This window comes from Fukomys damarensis, unplaced genomic scaffold, assembly GCF_012274545.1.
Source record: "Fukomys damarensis isolate Sample0158 unplaced genomic scaffold, DMR_v1.0_HiC HiC_scaffold_21, whole genome shotgun sequence".
Classification (NCBI taxonomy): Eukaryota; Metazoa; Chordata; class Mammalia; order Rodentia; family Bathyergidae; genus Fukomys; species Fukomys damarensis.
Genome location: NW_022900933.1, coordinates 1,568,623 through 1,586,558, shown reverse-complemented (window position 1 = coordinate 1,586,558; position 17,936 = coordinate 1,568,623). Strand labels below are relative to the sequence as shown.

The 17,936-nt window shown below is 43.6% G+C and overlaps 1 protein-coding gene across 1 annotated transcript in view; it reads right to left on the bottom strand.

The window, feature by feature from the left end:
• Positions 1 to 8,041: 8,041 nt before the first annotated feature.
• LOC104874399 overlaps positions 8,042 to 17,936 on the bottom strand; it is a 33,685-nt gene continuing 23,790 nt past the window's right edge. The window contains exons 5-6 of the mRNA XM_033766910.1: positions 11,464 to 11,622; positions 8,042 to 10,943 (exon numbers count right to left, since the gene is read on the bottom strand). Coding sequence (XP_033622801.1) covers positions 10,853 to 10,943; positions 11,464 to 11,622 — 250 coding nt within the window. The 3' untranslated portion in view covers positions 8,042 to 10,852. The remainder of the gene's footprint in view (positions 10,944 to 11,463; positions 11,623 to 17,936) is intronic.

Sequence of the window (17,936 nt, the reverse complement as noted above, 5' to 3'; positions counted from 1 at the left end):
TTCTCAGTCCTGACTTTACATCAGCTATCACTTCAGGAAGTTTAAAAAACTCGGGAGGCTCCAGTTAGCGCTTGGACACATTTCACCACGGGAGAGGGCCCACAGCAGTCTTCCTGTCTCCTCTGAGGGTTCTATTGCAGCCGTGGCGGAGCATAGCAGCTTTAGGCCAGGAACTCCTGCTCTCGTCCGTCGGGGAGGTGCTGCTCTGATTCCCCCTTCCCTCACTTTCCTACGCCTCAGCCTCCTTTGCTCCTACAAGCAAATGGGAAGGAGACACCTTGAGCTCCCTCCCCTCTTTGCTGTTTACAACAGAGCCTGATTGCTAGATGGGTGGGGAAGAAAGAAAATTAATAACAACAGGCACGGACAACAAATATTGGCAACAGGTTTGGTCCTGACAAAGACTTAGCAGTGCATAACCATGACAGGCCAAAACATTAGCAAGGAGCCTGCTCACGCATGACTTGCTAGGGTAGTTTGCCAGCAGACATCAACGAGCTCCTGGGAGTAGCAACCACCAAAAGCAGCTCCCCAAACAGGGAATGTTGGGGCTTTATATGGGGGGAAGAAACAAAAGGGATGTGCAGTGTCAAAGCATTCCCATGTTCCAAATGACCCAACACCATATGGAATTCTATCAGCTAGAAAATAGTTGATTAAAATTTGTACCCTCTCCACTGACCAAAAAGCAGTTTATCCCTAAATCTGGCAGAGTCAAACCACGCTCCTTCTAGAGATGGATTATATCCTCATGAAAAATGCTGGATTCTTATTCAGCATCAGGCCCCTTCTTTTGGAATCTGATCATAAGCTCTTTGACAAAAAGAAATCCATACTTCTTGAACTAAAAAGATATGGAAGGATTACAAGCAAATATCTGGATGATGTTATGTTTAAAGTAAATGCATTTCAATAATAGAATGAGGAAAAACTTAATTTGATAAATTATTTCCTGGGCTGTCCTAAATGGCATGTGTAAAAATTCATTTTAAATTGAATCTCTCTTTTTCTGCGTGGTACTAAGTGGAGGAGGGCTAGTGAATGTGGGGATCTTTTTCTAAGTGTAGGAGCTGTTCCCCAGCTCTGAGACAAAGGAAAAAAAAAGTTGCCTTTTCACTTTCCGGACAGTTTGAGCTTCAGTCACTACTGAGCAACAAGATGGAAATGCTTAAATAATTTTAAACTTTTTTATTATGACCCGCACACACACATCAGAAAAAGGCAAAACTAAAAAAAAAATCAGCTCATAAAGAACATTGGAGGATCCACTGCTATCTACAATGTTGTAAACTCTCCTAGAAAAAAAATCAGATAGGACAATTATCATTGTGAAAGTCTGTGTTTCCTCTCGGAAGGTAAGAAATGCACATTTAGAACAAGCTCTGAGCAGTTCTTGAGAGAGAGAAAGCAGGACAGAGTGTCCGTGGGCAGAGCTGAGTCCATCCCACTCAGACGCGGGGTGCCGGCTGCACACTTCTCGGGCCTTGGAGGGCTGCCCCCGGGGAGTGGCCGTGGGACTCCCGAGGCCCATGCCGTCATGCGATTTAAGCCCAGAGGGAAGCCTCAGATGCCTGTCTCTGCCGCAGCCACAGGAAGTCGAGAACCTCGATCCCTACCTGTGTCACGTACAGGACGTTTCAGGGGTGTGTTCCGCACTTCACGGTTGCCACCCCCGTTCCCTTCTGTCGCACACTTCACAGCAGTTCTAGCACAGCACCTTCCCTGAGAAACAAGCTTCACACCCCTGCTGGTTTCTCCTCTTCCCACCCCTCCTCTCCTTTCCTCTGTCTGCGTCGTGTCGCTCAGTTAACTAGCTCAGCCTTCCCCTTTAAAATCCCTCAGCTTTCCACACTGCTCAGCTTTCTAACAACAAAGGAGAGAGATGGGCGCAAGATTCCTGCTAACTTTCCTCTTTCTTTCAGGCCTTTTTTCTCTGTACTCATTTCTTGAGTTCTGTCTCACAAACAACCCAAACTGGTTTGGCGAAGCCAAAATACGCTTAGGGAATGAGAGAGTAGGAGAAAGGAACCACAGTCCTGACTGCTGAGGGGTCCTGTGTGTGGGGCTGGGTGAGAGAGGAGGGGAGACTGCGCATACTCAGATTCATAAGGCTTAGCCCAGGCACGACGGACTCATTGAACTGAATTTTAGAGTAACATAAATTGAACATGCACAGGAGTTGGGAATGCTACATCTTAACCTCATAAGGAGCAGGACTGTCTACTAAAGAGTTAAAAGCTTGTAAGACTGCCCTGTGTGGGTCACAGTCACAGAAAGCACTGCTCTGACCCTGGAAGATTCCTAAAGACTCAGGTGGTAGAGGCTGGGGGAGCTGGGGAAGGAATAAAAAAGGAAGGAAAAGGTTAAATTATCTACTTCGGACAGAAGCAGTCTTTCCTAGGTTCTTTGCTGAGGACCTCTCCTTTTCTCCACCCAAATACTCAGGACCATATCTGTTACAGTTGGTATCCAAAGTGACTCCCAATACCTCATGTGTTACAGACTTGGTCCCCGGGGCACGGTGCAGCTGGGAGGCGATAGGGCCTTTGGGGAGTGAGGCAAAGTGCTCTTGGGGAGAGGCTGGGACACTACCCTCCCTCTTCCATGAGTTAAATAGGCCTCCTCTACTTCCTCTCCTGCCATAATATACTGGGCTACTACAGGCCCAGAGCAACAGGGCCAAGAACCACGGGACTAAGAGCTCTGAAATCACGAACAAAAATAAATCTTTCTTTTTTTTTTAAATCAGCTGATTATCTCAGGTATTTTATAACAATGATGGAACGCTAACACAATATTTGGACTGGCTCATGTAGGATTGAAACTGGGAAGACCAGCTCAGCTGAGGCCGTGAAAAGAGGTAGAAGTGTACCTGTGGTCGGTGACCATGAGGAGGAAGAAAAGGGTACCGGTCAAGTGATAGACTTGAGGTGAAGTAGACAGAGTGGCTACTCTCTTTTTCCAAAGTATTAGGTGACATAAGAGAAGTAGTGTCGCATACATACAACATGTAAGGAAATGAAGGGAGGTCACCTGAGCTCTACAGCTAGCTAAGAGAAAAGAAGGTAATTTTTAGAGAGCACTGATAGAAAGATCTTAGAGAGTTTATTTAATAAAATTTGCTCTAGCAGCCCATCATGTGAATTAGGAATTCTGAAATAATGCCTGTATTTCTCAAGTCCAGGTTAAGGAGTCTCTCTGGGATTGTCCCCAGGAGAAATGCTGAACTGAGTCTGTCCAGCAGAGGGGCTGTGGATCCCACCATTCTGTTCAGGGACTGCCCCAGGCTTGGTACCTTCACTGGAAGAGCTCATTTGCACAGGTCAGGGATACCAAGTTCATCCTCCCACCGTTCCTTACTGACGGCATCAAAGCTGAATTCCTTCTGGTTTACGATTACAACCCCTCATCCTCACCAGACTTTATAAAAGGACAATGGACAAACTGCCTTAGGTCAGCTTTGCAGGCACTGGGACACACTGCCCAGCACCCACAACGTACAAGAGGAGAGAGTCCGGCTCTCGGCTCACAGGCTTCCGTCCATGACTGGCTGGCTTCAAGGTATAAACACCATGGTGGAGGAAAGCTCACAGCCGAGCAGCCAGGGAGCAGAGAGACAAGGGCGGTATGGGGAGGGCGATCTGTTCTAAAGGCTTAGGGCAGTGACCCCTCTTCCTCTAGGCCCCACCTCCTAGTGGCAATTTAGCCATGAGCTCATCAATGGGCCAATCTATTGATGAGCATAGCACCCCAGAAAACCTCCCCGAAACCCCTCCTCTGAACACAAGAGACTTTCTAGACCTACACCACTGCCCTCTGCCATGTCCCTCCCCTTGTCGATGGGATGGATCATCAGATTCAGAGTCATTTTCACCCTTACTGTCCACTTCCTTTGATCCCCAGGTTCTACCTAGATCTTTCTATTTACTTTCTCCAGGATCCAGGGCTGGAGATATGGTCTGAGGGTCCCACGATTAAAATAGGGGTCCATAGACCTTGTGGTCTAAACATTTTAAAATTATATAAATTCAGTCTTACAAACTATTGAATAAGTTCAATTCCTTTTTGCCTTGAAAAATAATGCCTCCATAATAACACTACAGGAATATAGGTAAAGCTATGGTTTATGTGAGACTATAAGTTGGTACAATGTCAAAGACACAACGTCAAAGACAACTAAATTTAATTATAATCGCACATGTCTGGGTGTTGTTCTGTTGATTGATACATACATATTTGACAATTATATACGTGTTTAATAAAATTTCTTGCCTTTTTGGCAAAATTGGTTATGTTATTACAATCAAGATTCTCACATAATTTATATTTTATTAACAGTAACTATCTAAAAGATTAAAAAATAATGTCACTGCAGAAAAAACACTTAAGGCTAAAGATCCTTCTAGAAAACACAGCAAAACTCCCTGACAAACAAAAATGCACAGTATATTTTTCAAAAGGATTCTTTTCCTCTAAGGTATTTAAATATAATCAAGTTAAAAGTTAAAATGCAAATAATATTATACATCAACCTCCTGGGTACTTGTGACTACAGGTTCAAGACTCCGTGCATGCTGAACAATTAGTTAGTTTTTAATCAGTTGGGATCAAGCCCTGAATTGGACCTGCAGTGCAAGGACTTCCACTAAGAAAGCCGCGTCACCTCACACTTATGTCCTCACTAGCAGCCTCTGCTTAGCCAAGTTCCCCTGAAGCCCCCAACCACAGTCCTCTCTCTTGAGTGGCTTTTGCTCAGCCACTGCCCTGCCAGCTCGTTCGTGTAGTTCCTGCAGGAACACAGGAGGGTCCTTGACCAGTAGGGTTTCCTAGTGGGGTTCTTGTTTGCCTTTGACAGCTTTCGTTGGATGAAAATAGGATAATTTTATTTTTCACAGTTCTTTTGAAAGATTTTTTTTTTTTTTTTTTTGGTACCGGGGACCGAACTTGGGAACTTGAGCTTGCAAGGTAGGCAGCAGAACCACTGAGCTAGATCCCTGGCTTGAAAGAATATTTTTAAAACACAGGTCTTTAAAAATTTATAAGTCAGTGAAGTGAAACGTGAAACTGTCTTTATCGTTTCTACTCTGCGTAGGACAGGCCCCAGAAATCCTTTGCTTTATTGCTTCAGAACTTGCTTCTGCATTCCAGTGTCTGCAGACAGTTTTGTTTTTTAAACACAGGAAAGTGATTATTCTGAATATTCTCTTCTGTGATTTGCTTTATTTGTATAACAACACATCGTGGGCATCTGTCTATGTCAGTTTTTCAGGATCCCTCATTCCTTAAACGTTGAATAAAAAATAATAATAAAAGTTCAACAGAGCTAATAATTAAATTAATGCAAAGTAAACAAAGAGGAATGTAATGAATATTAGATGTGCAGTCGCTCAACTGTAAATAAAGATAACAAAAGTATTGCGGCGGTTAATCCTGTTCGTCAACCTGACTAGATCTTGGTAAAGCACGCTGCTAACTGCGCGCCTGCGAGCAGTTCCGAGGAAGACTGGCGTGTGGTTTCCCACGCTGAAGACCTCCTGAACATGGGAACAGAAACTTCAGCAAGCTAAGCGGGGCGTGGTGTCGCCCGCCTGTAATCCCTGCACTGGAGAGGCTGAGGCAGGAGGGTCACTGTGAATTGAGGCCAGCCTGGGCTACACAGTGAGACCCTGCCACGGACAGACACACACGAACGACCCTCTCCCGGTTGGAGGAAGGACAAAACTCCAGCACGAGCTCATTCGCTTTTCTTGAACTCCATTTCTTCCCCTGCAGCATTTGCCTGAGCATCACACCCTGGGTCGCCCAGGTCTGGAACATGAACTTGTACAAGCGTGGGCGCTTCTGGGCTGACTGGTTCCAGGGCTGCATCATGGGGCCTGGGTTTCTGGGCTCTGCCTTTTTGCACTGCACATCTCCTAGGCTTGGCTCTCCTACCTTTGGCCACCACTGCGGGCTGTCTCGCCTCTGACGCCAAGCCACAGATCCACTCACACAGTTGTGTGTCCACTTGGGTGCTGGCCCTCTGGAGAACCTGGACTTCCGGTTCTAGAATGGACTGCAGAGGTCACGGAGGGGACTCCAAAGGTTAAGACGCTTGAGGTGCTTAGAACTGCGCATAACATATAGTGGGAACCAATAAATGTTACCTATAAGAAAATCTAAAATCATATTTGTACAAATTATTAACTTGCTTAACCACTTACTTGCCGATAGACATTTATGTTTTCTCTCATTTTTCATTTTTTCTAAGTAAGGCTACAATGAACATCCTTACATAGATGGTTATTTTTTGTTCATTAGATGGTAATATTAATTCATCCTTTTGTAATTTTTAAAAAGAGCATCTCTTATTATAAAGTTGATGCATACTCATTATAGAGATTTTGGAAAATATAAAAATACCACCAAAAAATTGAACCCTGTCATAGCTTCACCATTCAGAGGTAAAATCATTGCTAATAATTCAATGTATTTCAAAGGGTCATTTTACCGAGTAAATTTTTCCCTACCGTATTACAGAGAACTTTTCTATGACATTAAATATTTTACCATCAGTTACTTCACTCAGAAACGGCACCAGTTACTTTCATTTTCTGGTGGTTGGATGTTTTTATCCCTAATTTTTCATCACATCCGTGTGTCCATATTTTGAACGTGTCCACCTTCTGACTATGTCTCTTGGCCAAATTACCATTTTACTTAAAACAGGAAGGATATAAACTTTTGAGCCCAGCCTGGGACAGCTTAGCTACCTAAGGGGACCTCATCTTAAAACGAAAACTAAAAAAAACTAAAGAGCCGAGGGTGTAGTTCAGTGTGAAGGCCCTGGTGCAGTCCATGGACCGTGAGACGGACGGGCGTGAGGAGAGGAGAGAGGACCAGTGCATAACCATCAAAGGATGGAGGACGCGGAGCACGGCCTCGCTGCCAGGTGCGCTGGGAGGTTCAGTCAAGAATTCACACTTAAGCAAGTCAAGTACAAAATGCCCGATTTCTTTAGCCACAGGCGGAGAGTTTGTGTCCGTTTCTTTTCTTTTCTTTTGCATTCATCCACATGCAAGCAAGTGATAACATATACTAAGTTAAATAATGCACAGTACTCCCACTAGTCCTACTTTCTATCCCTTGGTTATTATAATTACATGTAATTTTGTGATGGATTTTCCATTTTTAAAGAAATTGCACTTTTGTGCTCGATCCAGCTAACAGGATTTTCTTACATTACTTCATAAAGAGACCATCTTTTAAACTTCTAATGTTATTTCTTATTCATTAGTACATTTGCCTGTGGGGTATGTTCATAAATGGGTTAAAGTTACAAAGTTATGCTTATAAAAGCTCATGGTAATTTGGAGTATCAGGAGGATTTATTAATTTTGAAATCTTAAAAGAGCAAAAGCTAAAATGAGATTGGATTAAGTATATTCTTACATGCAGTTATTCTAAACACCCTTAAGGACCAAAGACTAACTTACAGAGGACATTATGCAAATGGGAATGTATCTCTAAGTGCCTCCTAGGCTTGCTGATGTAATATTTTACATGGTTAGTTAAGTACATCAAGTAAGAGGTTTGACCTTGATAGAGTATAAAGGTGCTCATTTCAAAACAACTCTGTTATTTTCCAGGCCACTGCAGAATCAAGAATCTCATCACGAGGGCCGGGGATTTAGCTCAGTGCTTCTGCCACCAGCTTCAAAAGCTCAAGGTCCCGAGTTCGATCCCCGGTACAAAAAAAAGGGGGGGGCGGATCTCATCACGGGCCTCAGTGTTTAGTTCCCCGGGAAACCAAACGTCTTCTTTCTAACAGCCACATCTCCTGTGTGTGTGCAACATGTGAGCACAACATGTGCTTGGATGTTCCATGGGGACCACACTACTACGTGAAGAAATCCTTGCCAGGATAACAGATCCCTGCAATTACTTGGGGAACTTTTTAAAAAATCTAAGTCCCCAGCTTTCACTGAAACTCATTTTATCAGATTTTTAAAGGGTGAGCCCATGAATCATGAGCTTTGCAAACGTCTTCTTCCCAGGAATCTTGTGATCTGCTTTAGGAACCAGAGACAGGCCTCATAAACTGCAGTTCAGTGGTCTGGTGTTATTCATGCGTCTGTACCTTTCCTTCTGACCACGTTACCATCTCAGCAGGATGAGGGCCCGGCATGTTTTTCTGGGCTTTGGAGTCTCTATGTTAATAAGAGCAGTAGTAGTCAATGGAGATATTGTGATTTTGATTCTGGAAACTCAGAATGGAGGGCCTGGTGCTCTTTGGTTCATCCTTCATTGATCAGTTTCTACTGTGGCACCTATTTTTAGGGTTGGTTCAAAGTAAAGGGCTCGAAATTTAGGGTGGGGGAGACAGGAGAATATTATAAAGCAACCTAGTCATTCACCAAATCCTGACCACTTGCTCAAATGAGGTTTTTCCCCCCAAAGAACTTAAGTAAAAATACTAATTGATCACTAATTACCAATCGACTGCAAAGCTGTGTACTCATTTCCTTTATTTCAAAATTAAATCAGCAAAAAAATTACCGAACGTTTACCCGGAGCCGAGTTCTGTGCTTGCCACGGGGCAGTGGCTTAGGAACTGTGCTGCAATGGGCGCGGAGGAGGCAGAACATCGATCTGAGAGGTGACTTGTGTTTGAAGAAATGGTTCTGAATGCAGGGGGCCCAGAGGAACGCAGATTCCTCATTGGGAGGCAGTTGCATTCTTTCACATCTTAATAGCAAATGTTGGTTTTCCCTTTTCATCATTCTAAGTATCACTGATGCCCCTGTGGACTGAAGTGGGACAATTGGCAGGTGGAGAAAGCTGATGGTGGTGGGAGTGAGACGTAATTTCTTCCACTATAATTCCCGAGCCGTGTAAACTCTCCGCAGTTAAATAAACACGTTTAAAGACAAAGATTTTACATTTTCATCCAAACACTGCTGGTAGCAACTGCTCACTTTCACTCTTTTGGAGCCTTCCCAAACAGCCAGGAGATTTGCATTTTCTCTAATAGTCTCCTCAGTCTGCTTCCTTCCAAAAGGGGAGAGAAAATGAAAATGCTGCATTTCCCTGAATGCTGAGTAAAATCACACAACTGTATTTCAGGTAGCCTGGTGGATAAATACACAGTTCCTATTATTAGCAAACTTCTCAAGCATTGAGTTCCACGCTCTCGCAGGAAACCTGACCTCACAGGAAGAGACCCTAACTTGCTTCTTTACAATAGCAGGTGGATCACTGAGTAGCTCCTTAAACTGGGATCAGTGGGCAGCGGAAGTTCAGAGGAAACTCATGCACACAGAATGTGGACTTGTATTTCCATAAAGAGCTATAGGTTTCTAGAGCTCACACTCACATGAGTGGAAATAGGTTTTTGTTGAATAGAACGACACAAATACTTAAATTCTCCTTGGGAAATGTCGATCACATTCTGAAAACAAAGGCCCAAGTGAGCAAAATGTAAAGGAGAGGAATGGAATACTGAAAAGCAATGTGGATAGTTGTACTGTCCACCAGATCTGTTAGCAGGTCTACCGGACACATACCGGAAATATAGGGATATCTTTGTCCACAACCCTTAGCCGAGTTGATCAAAAACGGTTAAGAAAAACTAAGGCAAAGCCATCTGGGGTGAAATCTTGAGCAGAACCCTGAAGCTGAAGAAACAAGGAGAGCCTAGCCAGCGAGGCAGCCCCTAAGTCACGGCTGCCCGAGTCAAGCTGTGATTCTGTATGGACTTGTGAGTGAGTGGCCGGATGTGCCCACAGCTCTGGAATTCGAAGGAAGCACAGGAGCACCTCTGAGAAGACCTCATTCAGAGTGGCCCCTGGCTTAGCTCCCACCCATTACCAAAGCTTTGTTCTTTGGCATACAGTTTTAGTTTTTACTGGTAGAGCAATAGTTACGTTATCAGACAAGGAAGCAATGAAATCTTTCACTGAGTCCTGTAGGATCCAGGATAAGCTTAAGGAGCATCCAATGATAGGTTCACTGTGTTAGGAAGGGAAATTAGCAGCTAAGAATTCAGCTTAGGAAAATCAGAGGAGCAGGGATCACGTGATGGGGGAAATTTATTCAAGATCAGTATGACAGTCAGCGTCAGATGCTACATGCTGTGTCCCTCAGAGAGAACTTGTACGGTGGGCAGGCACAGCTATGTGAAAGCAATCAGTGAGTAACTGCTCAAGTTCAAGAATGCCAGCTGTGGAATTTGTGGCTTTGATGAGACTGAAATCATGGCAGGTCCAGCAACTGATGCCCAGTCCAGCTCACTGGCATTAAAAAATATTTCAGCTCTCGCACTCTCACATGTAGAATGAATTGGGATTGGCCACGTATGGAGAGTCACGCTGAAGATCTTATACTTCAGACGAAGGAGAAAAAACTCTAGCTGTGAGAGCAACGTTATTGTGTTGGGGCTCAAACCCAGGGTGTTCAATATGCTAGGATTCTAAAAATGTTCGACTCTGTCTGTTAAGTCCCTGTACCCGGAGGAGCTCATGTCAATTTATCGTAGTATATTCAATTTGTACAATAAATCATGAATCTGAGAAAAAACAACCCTTATTCTTGTTTTTGCTTTGGTGGTACTGGGGATTCAAACCAGGGCTTTTGCACTGAGCCACTCCCTTGGATTGGCTTCCTCTTGAAAGAAAGAATGAAGGAACCATGCTGGTCTTTTGGGGGCTTCCTATCTGGTCTAAGCAATTTGGAGGCTCTCATGATTGTGAGGTGAACCTTTAAGACCTACCTCCAGAGACATCTCCTCCTCAAGGCCCACACAGCCTTGGGAAGAGCTGATTTCCTCCTGCAGAAGGCCTCCACCGGAACAGCATGCTGTCCCCATCGGAGCTCACCTCATGCATGGGTGAAGCGCCCTCCATGCCTGCCCCTTGGTTGGCACAGGGCTCCAGGAGATCTGGGCTGATGCCTCGTGGTGACATCTAGGACAGAGCAGGGACCCAGTGCTTATGTGCAGAACGAAAGCAATTATCTACATCTACACATTGTACTTTCATCCAGGAAGGGAGGGGCAGAGACTTTCAGGAGGGTCCTGGACCTCTTCGGCCTCTTTGCCATATTGATGGGAGATGGATAGGCTGAAGGGAAACCTTGATTGCAGACCATGAGAAACAAACAAAGCTGGGAAGATAGCAACCATGTTTCCAAAGAAAAAGCTACTGGAAGAGAAGCAAGGGACAGGGGCTTGACAGCCTCCCTTCAAAGCTCTTCTGGTTCTTCGATGGTTTGTGTTCTGGGGGAAGATTGGCATTGTGTTTATACAGGGTGAGAAGCACCATCTTCGAACTGTAACGAATCTAAAACGAAAACAAGCACGCAGTTGGCCAATGCTGCTTTAAAATTGCACATCAAGAACACTCCCGGTGACAAACACTTTTGAGGCAAACAAACCAAACAGAAATTAAAAATCTCGGTGGGGTATAAATATGTAATTATACTCACGCAGAGAGCATTTTATCAGGTAAACCATCCCACTTGGTTAATTGAAATGCTTCAGCACTGGGCTTTTTGGACAAAGCATCCGAATGTGCGTGTGTCGGCACAGACCCATGGTCTCCCTGCTCTTCCTCCCCGAGGCTGGCTGTGTCAAAGAAAATTTCCCTGCAACAGAGAAGTCGGGTCTAGATGCCTTTCTTTTGTGTGTTTGCTTGTTTCCACCAGGCTGACTTCCCCACAATGCCAACTGCTTTGGAATTCCAAATATCAGCTGGAAACACAGCCACTTTAAAAATTAGGACTGGTCTTTGACTTTCACGTGTCTCATTGGGAATCCATTCGTAAGCAGTGTTAAGGCAGCTGAAAGGAGAGATGTTGAGAATATACATTAAGATAGCGCAAAGGGCTTGCGTTCTACATCAGCCTCTGTCACCGTGCAGATGTGTAGTCTCAGGCCAGCCCGGCACGACTCATCTAAATGAAACTTGGTCTGTGATTGCTAAATCACCCTTTCTACTCCGACACATCCACAATTCATTACCAAGCAGGACTATATTTTCTTTTTCTTTTTTGTTTGTTTGTTTGTTTTTTGAGACAGGGTCTCCCTCTGTAGTCGAGACTGACCTGGAACTCACTATGTAGCCCAAGCTGGTCTTGAACTCACAGTGATCCTCCTGCCTCAGCCTCCCGAGTGCTGGGATTGCAGGTGTGCACCACCACACCCGGCAGGACTATATTTTCTTAAGAGCATTGGAGCAACAGGGTTATTAATCTGAGGAAGTCCTCGCAGTGTGCTGACAGCATCGCTCAAATGAGGTCCTGTCTCCCTCGTGTAGCATGCCAGGTACGCTGCCTCTGTTCACCTGCAGGCAAGGCCAGACTGTGCCATTGGGTCCAGGGTCACTGGACTGGCAGATTTGCCGAGCGACCTCAAGGAGCAGATTGCTGAGGTTTTCTGTGATGGGAGAAACACAGGGTAGGCTGGAGCTGTTGGAGCTGAGGTCCACATCCCCTCTCCTGGGCCTCATACTACAGGCACATCAAATCGCCATGGCTGTGACTTCCTTCTGAGGAACTGTTCCAAAGTGGCAGAGAGGAGCCACGGATTATCTGGGATTCAGCGACGGTGCCACATCTGTTCTTAGGCAGCCGCGGACACCACACAGATGAAAAGATTTGGCCCTGCCTTTCTGCGGCTCTCAGTGCAATACAGTAAGAAGGCACAAGGACCCGGGGCGTGGAAATCAAGGTGAGATGTATTTGTAAAGGCTCACAATCCGCTTTCTGCTCAACTCCCAGATATCCCTTCTGAAGCACGCGGTAGAGATTGTGCTACTTTCTCTGAGCGTGGTGAAGTGAAGGCAACTAGAGAGTGTCTTTTCTTCTCTCAAGGTGACTTGGTGAGATCCCATCAGAAGTGGGTGCCCCAGGGAGCAGACTCTGAAATGGAGAGGAGAGTGTAGGACGTCTGCACTGGGCAGAGGGAGGCCCTGGGCTGTGGTACTGTCTCAGTCCCGGTCACAGCGGACCTTCAGGAGCTCTGGAGGGAGGTGGTACTTAGAGCTGCCCCAGAAGGGGTGAGACTGAACTGCACATGGCACAGTCCCTGGGTGTGATGGTCCCCCTGTGTGAAGGCGCTCTAGGCAGCTAGGGTGTCCCCCCATCAGAGAGGCAGACAGCCAAGTGACCTAAAAATAGATATTTATTTTCTAACATTTGTGGAGACTAGACGTCAATAGTCAAAGTGCCAGAAAAAATCTACTGTCTTCTCTCCTGGCTTGCAGATTGCTACCTCTTTGCTCAGTTTTCCTTTGTGTATGTGAAGAAAGAGAAAGTGCCAGTGCCTTCTTCCCTTCTAAGGATGCAAATCCTATTGGTTAGGTCTCCACCCTTATATCTTCATTTCACTCCAGTTACTCTCCTTCAGACATCATCTCCAAATCAGTTACACTGGGTGTTAGGGCTTTGCCATATGAATTTGGAGGTGGAAGCAATTCAGCTCGTAACACACAGCATTGGCCATCAGTATGACATTTCTGCAAAACACTGAAGCGTGTTTGAGGCATTGGTACATGATATCAATAAAGGGATGATGTCCCAAGCTCCCTAATTGGTCCATTTGGTTATGGGTGCTTATCATAAGGAAAAGTAAACACTTGTTGGGCATATGTACATGTGAGTAGGGAAGGAAAGGTTTGAACCCAAAGGAGACTGATGGGAGGCCTGGGGATTTAGCTCAGTAGTTCCGACGCTTGCCTCGTAATTTCCTGAGTTCGATCCCCGGTCCAAAAAAAAAAAAAGAGACAGAATGATGGAAATAAGGGAGTCTTGAAAGAAAACAATCAGGAAAATGTAAAGATACTGTGTTATGGATGGTTATCCTGGGAAAATGAGTTTTTAATAGGCTCATGCACTCTGAACCCAGAAGATAGTGCCTATGATTTGATGGAAATTATAGGAAAAAAGTTATGTAGAATGAATGTTATATATTGTTTATATGTAAATTTTCAAAAACTTGCAACTCTCCTGAACAGATGGTTTATTTTAGATGGTGGAGGTGCTTGAAAGCTAGAAACTCTTTGGAGAGACAGTAAAGTGGAACTAAGCACAGAATTGACTAGAACAGAGAATGGCTTTAAATGTTCTCCATTCTTCTAAATTTTGTGTTATCATAAAACACATCGATTCTATTTGTTATCATAAAAGGTATTCAACAAGAGTAAGTTTTGGTTCACAAAATTCTGCATTTTTTTATTCTTTGGTGAATATAGTAGTTCCTGCCATTTATGGGATGCATAATTGTTGCTAAGGGCTTCTAAATATTTTCTTAAGTGAAAATGTAGTAAATTTAGTAGAACTGTTTTGAAAATAAATCATTAGAATTAAACAGCATCCTACAAGCGCCATTTGTACAAATGACAGCTAGAAATTGCCACCGAAGAATGCCTGTGTTATTATAGTTGGAGTCTCTTATCTGGGGAACATCTGAGAATCAGGTGACAGGGCCATTGCCCTAATGAAATGCTTATCTTTCTCTTCTCATCATGTAGAAGAGCTTTTAGAAATGTCTGATATTGGACTCCTCCATCACTAGTAATTAATTGAATGGGTCTCAGGTCTCCTGAGCATTATTAAATGAAAAGAAAAACCTGGATTAATTTTGCTTCCATATACTAAGTATATTTGAAAGCAAAGAAAACAATTTTCAACATAGTCATAGATAGACCCAGGTTGAAACGCATGGAAGAATGTTACTCCTTCCTCCAAATACAATAAATGTTGTAAATATAAAAGCCACAAAAGGAGGTGTTCAGATTTTTATTTTCTTGGAAAACCTGGTTTTATTCTTGAATCATTGTCCTTGAGATAATATCCTTCACAAATTTGTGAGGTGTGATGATATGTGATTTGTGATAATAACTGATTTGTCATTATCCACAAATCTTTCCATAAGCTTACATGCGATATTGGAAGTTTAAAGGTTTTTGGGCCTGACAGCCGATGGATAAAATCTTTTGCGAAGTAAAAAAACGTTAATGTCTGTTTTGACGACGCTACCCACCCAAATGTTTCTAGTAAACAAGCTCAGTGATAATGATATAATGGACAATGTGAAATAGGAAGAAAGGGGCTAAAGGCGTAGGGAAACTGGGAAGGGTGGGGGAAAGGTAATAAGAGAAAAGAAAAGAATATGAGAAAATGAAAAAATGGAGATGAAGTGTTTGTGAAGGGGGAGGGGAGGAGGGGGTGAAGGAGGCAGGGACAAGGGGAAAAGATGAGAACCAAGACCTGTCATGTAGAGGTACAGGATCCCAGTAATGAATGTAACTGTACTGTATCCCTAAAATGTACCAATAAACTCCACAAGGAAAAAGAAAAAAACAAGCTCAGTGAGCAAAAATGAAAATCTTCCAAGAACTCCTGGCTTGGGAAACTTTTGCCAAAGCTGTTCTTATCCTTAGGACCAGTATAAATGCTGACTTTAGTAAGAAAGATCACAGCAAGCTTTTTCCAACTGGACAAGACTGGCAAAAAAAAAAAAAAAATCTCCATGGAAGTGGAAGATGGCTGGATCACTAAAAGACACTCAGATGGCAGGGGGGATGTGCTCAGAGGATCTCATGATCTGATTTGATCCTTCAGTGTGTCTGAACCTTGAGGCCAACATTTCCTCTGCTCCGACCTGCTTTATACATCTGAAACTTTCACCTCCTTCTCCCACCTGTATCTCAAGCCTCCTCTTCCTGCTCATCAGCCCATTTCCTTCTCTAAAAGAAAGCTTTAAGTGACAGTCTAGGAAAACACCCTGCATGAATTGCCCAGAATGGGTACTAATTATTTTGAGCAATTTTTTTCTTTTGTTGCTTTTTACCTGCTGGTGAGATTCACTTTCCATGCCAGCTGCCACAGGCGAGCTTTTGTTCAGAACCCGTGCGTGTGTTGACCCCCCGTGACACGAGGACTTTAGTGGAAGAAGACATTTGTACATCTAGTGTTGCAGCCACACTGCAAACCAAACATGATGGCAGGTTTTGACAGTTTTCTTTGAAGAAGTTAACCTTTGGCTGAACCTAGAGGGAAAATTTTACGCTCAACTGAGAAACTCAGTGCTGATCGGAATGGTCAGCATATCGTTGATGTGTGAACAATCTGAGTGATGCTGGAGGCTCTGCTTTCAGAAACTCTCAGGTTGGGTAAAACGTGCAAGATGATTACTAAGGAATCAGGAGGCCTGACACAGGAGACCATGCAGCCATGAGACCTGACGCAGGTGCACCTGCAATTTGCCAGGAGACTGGAGGCCTGATCTTCACGAGCAGTGTGATATTGCTCTCATCTGTTTTTCTTCTGGGGTGATGGACAAGTCTCTGAAGTAAGAAGCTGTGCTGTGACTTTTGAGGGGTCCTCTGTTTTGACTCTTGAGGTTCCCCTAGAACATTCCCTCCCTAACATTGTGAAAACCTGAGCTACTTTGACTTACAGGTTCTCAGGAGAACCTCTGAGATCATGTGCTCCTACTTCCTTCTTTTTAAGGAATCTTCTCTACAACATCTTCACTAAGTTACCCAAATTTCTTATGTTATAATTATTATCTGAAAGAGAAGTCACACCAAGGGTGTAAAGTAGTCCAAGTAATTACTGCCACTACCCCTCTTGTGCCCACGGCAGAAATTGTCAATGAGCCTGGATCCTCTTCCCAGCTGAGCTTGGACACAGGGCTTTGGACTTCTTCTGTAAGACCCTGTTCTATGCAGCTGCTGTGCATGTTTAGCTCTAGGGCAAAAGAAGGGATTTGTTTCTCAGCCCAGTTTTAAGGCGCCAAGTTCTCCACCTGCATCAGTTTTGCTGGCCAAGCATCTAGCAGGCTAGAGAGAAGTTTCACAGGACATGTGGATTCTCCATTCTGCATTTATTCTGACTAAAGTTTTTGTTTCTTCTTGACATACACATGGTCATAATATATGGGCCAATTTTAGTTTAACAAAAACTATATTTCAGTACAATATTATTCTTAGCGCTTGATGTATAAAATAAGTGTATGCATATTTCTTTTTTAGTCTTTTTTCTTTTTACTAGCACATGTTTGGCGTACATAATGATGTACATGCATATAACACATCTTAATTCGTTTTTTGTCCCTTTCCCCTTCCTCCAAACCTCTCCTCATTTACAAAATCTCTATTTCCAAATTCGCTCTTTCAGTTCTTTATTGGCCTAATATCCCTTTTCCTTTCCTTCCTTTCCCCTCCCTGATCCCTTACTTCCCTTCCCATTTGAAAGAGTTCTTCCTCCTTCCTAATATCTGTCCTCCATTTTGTTTCTCATTTATACTTTGGGTTTCTGACACAATAGAAACTACGTGATATTTGAACTTGTGTGTGTGATTTATTTCACTTAAGATTATGGTCTCAAGATGAATCCATTTACCTAAAAATGCCTCATTTATCCTTCTTTATGGCAGAGTAGTACTCAATTATATATACATACTGCATTTTCTTTATCCATTCATCTGCTCATGGGCATCTGGGCTGTTTCCAAGATTTAGCTGTTATAAACTATGCTGCTGTAAACATGGATATGTATGTATCACTGGGGTGTGATAGTTTTAACTCCTGTGGGGAGATAACCTAAGTAGGGAACAGTTTGGTCAAATGGAACCTCTAATTTTAATTTTTTGAGGAATCTCCATACTGATTTCCATGGTTGTTGTGTCAATTTATGCTCTTCCACCAACAATGGAGAAGGGTTCCTTTTCCCTGCAGCCCTGCCAGCGTTTGTTCTTGGCTGATTTCTTGATTACAGCCATTCTTTCTGGAGTGAGAGGAAATCTCACTGTTGTTTTAATTTGCATTTCTCAAATGGCCAGCTATATTGATGTCTTTTTCATCTATTTAATGACCATTTGTATTTTTCATCTGAAAAGTGCCTATTCGATTCAGATGCCCATTTTTGGATTGGGTCTTTTTTTTTTTTTTTTT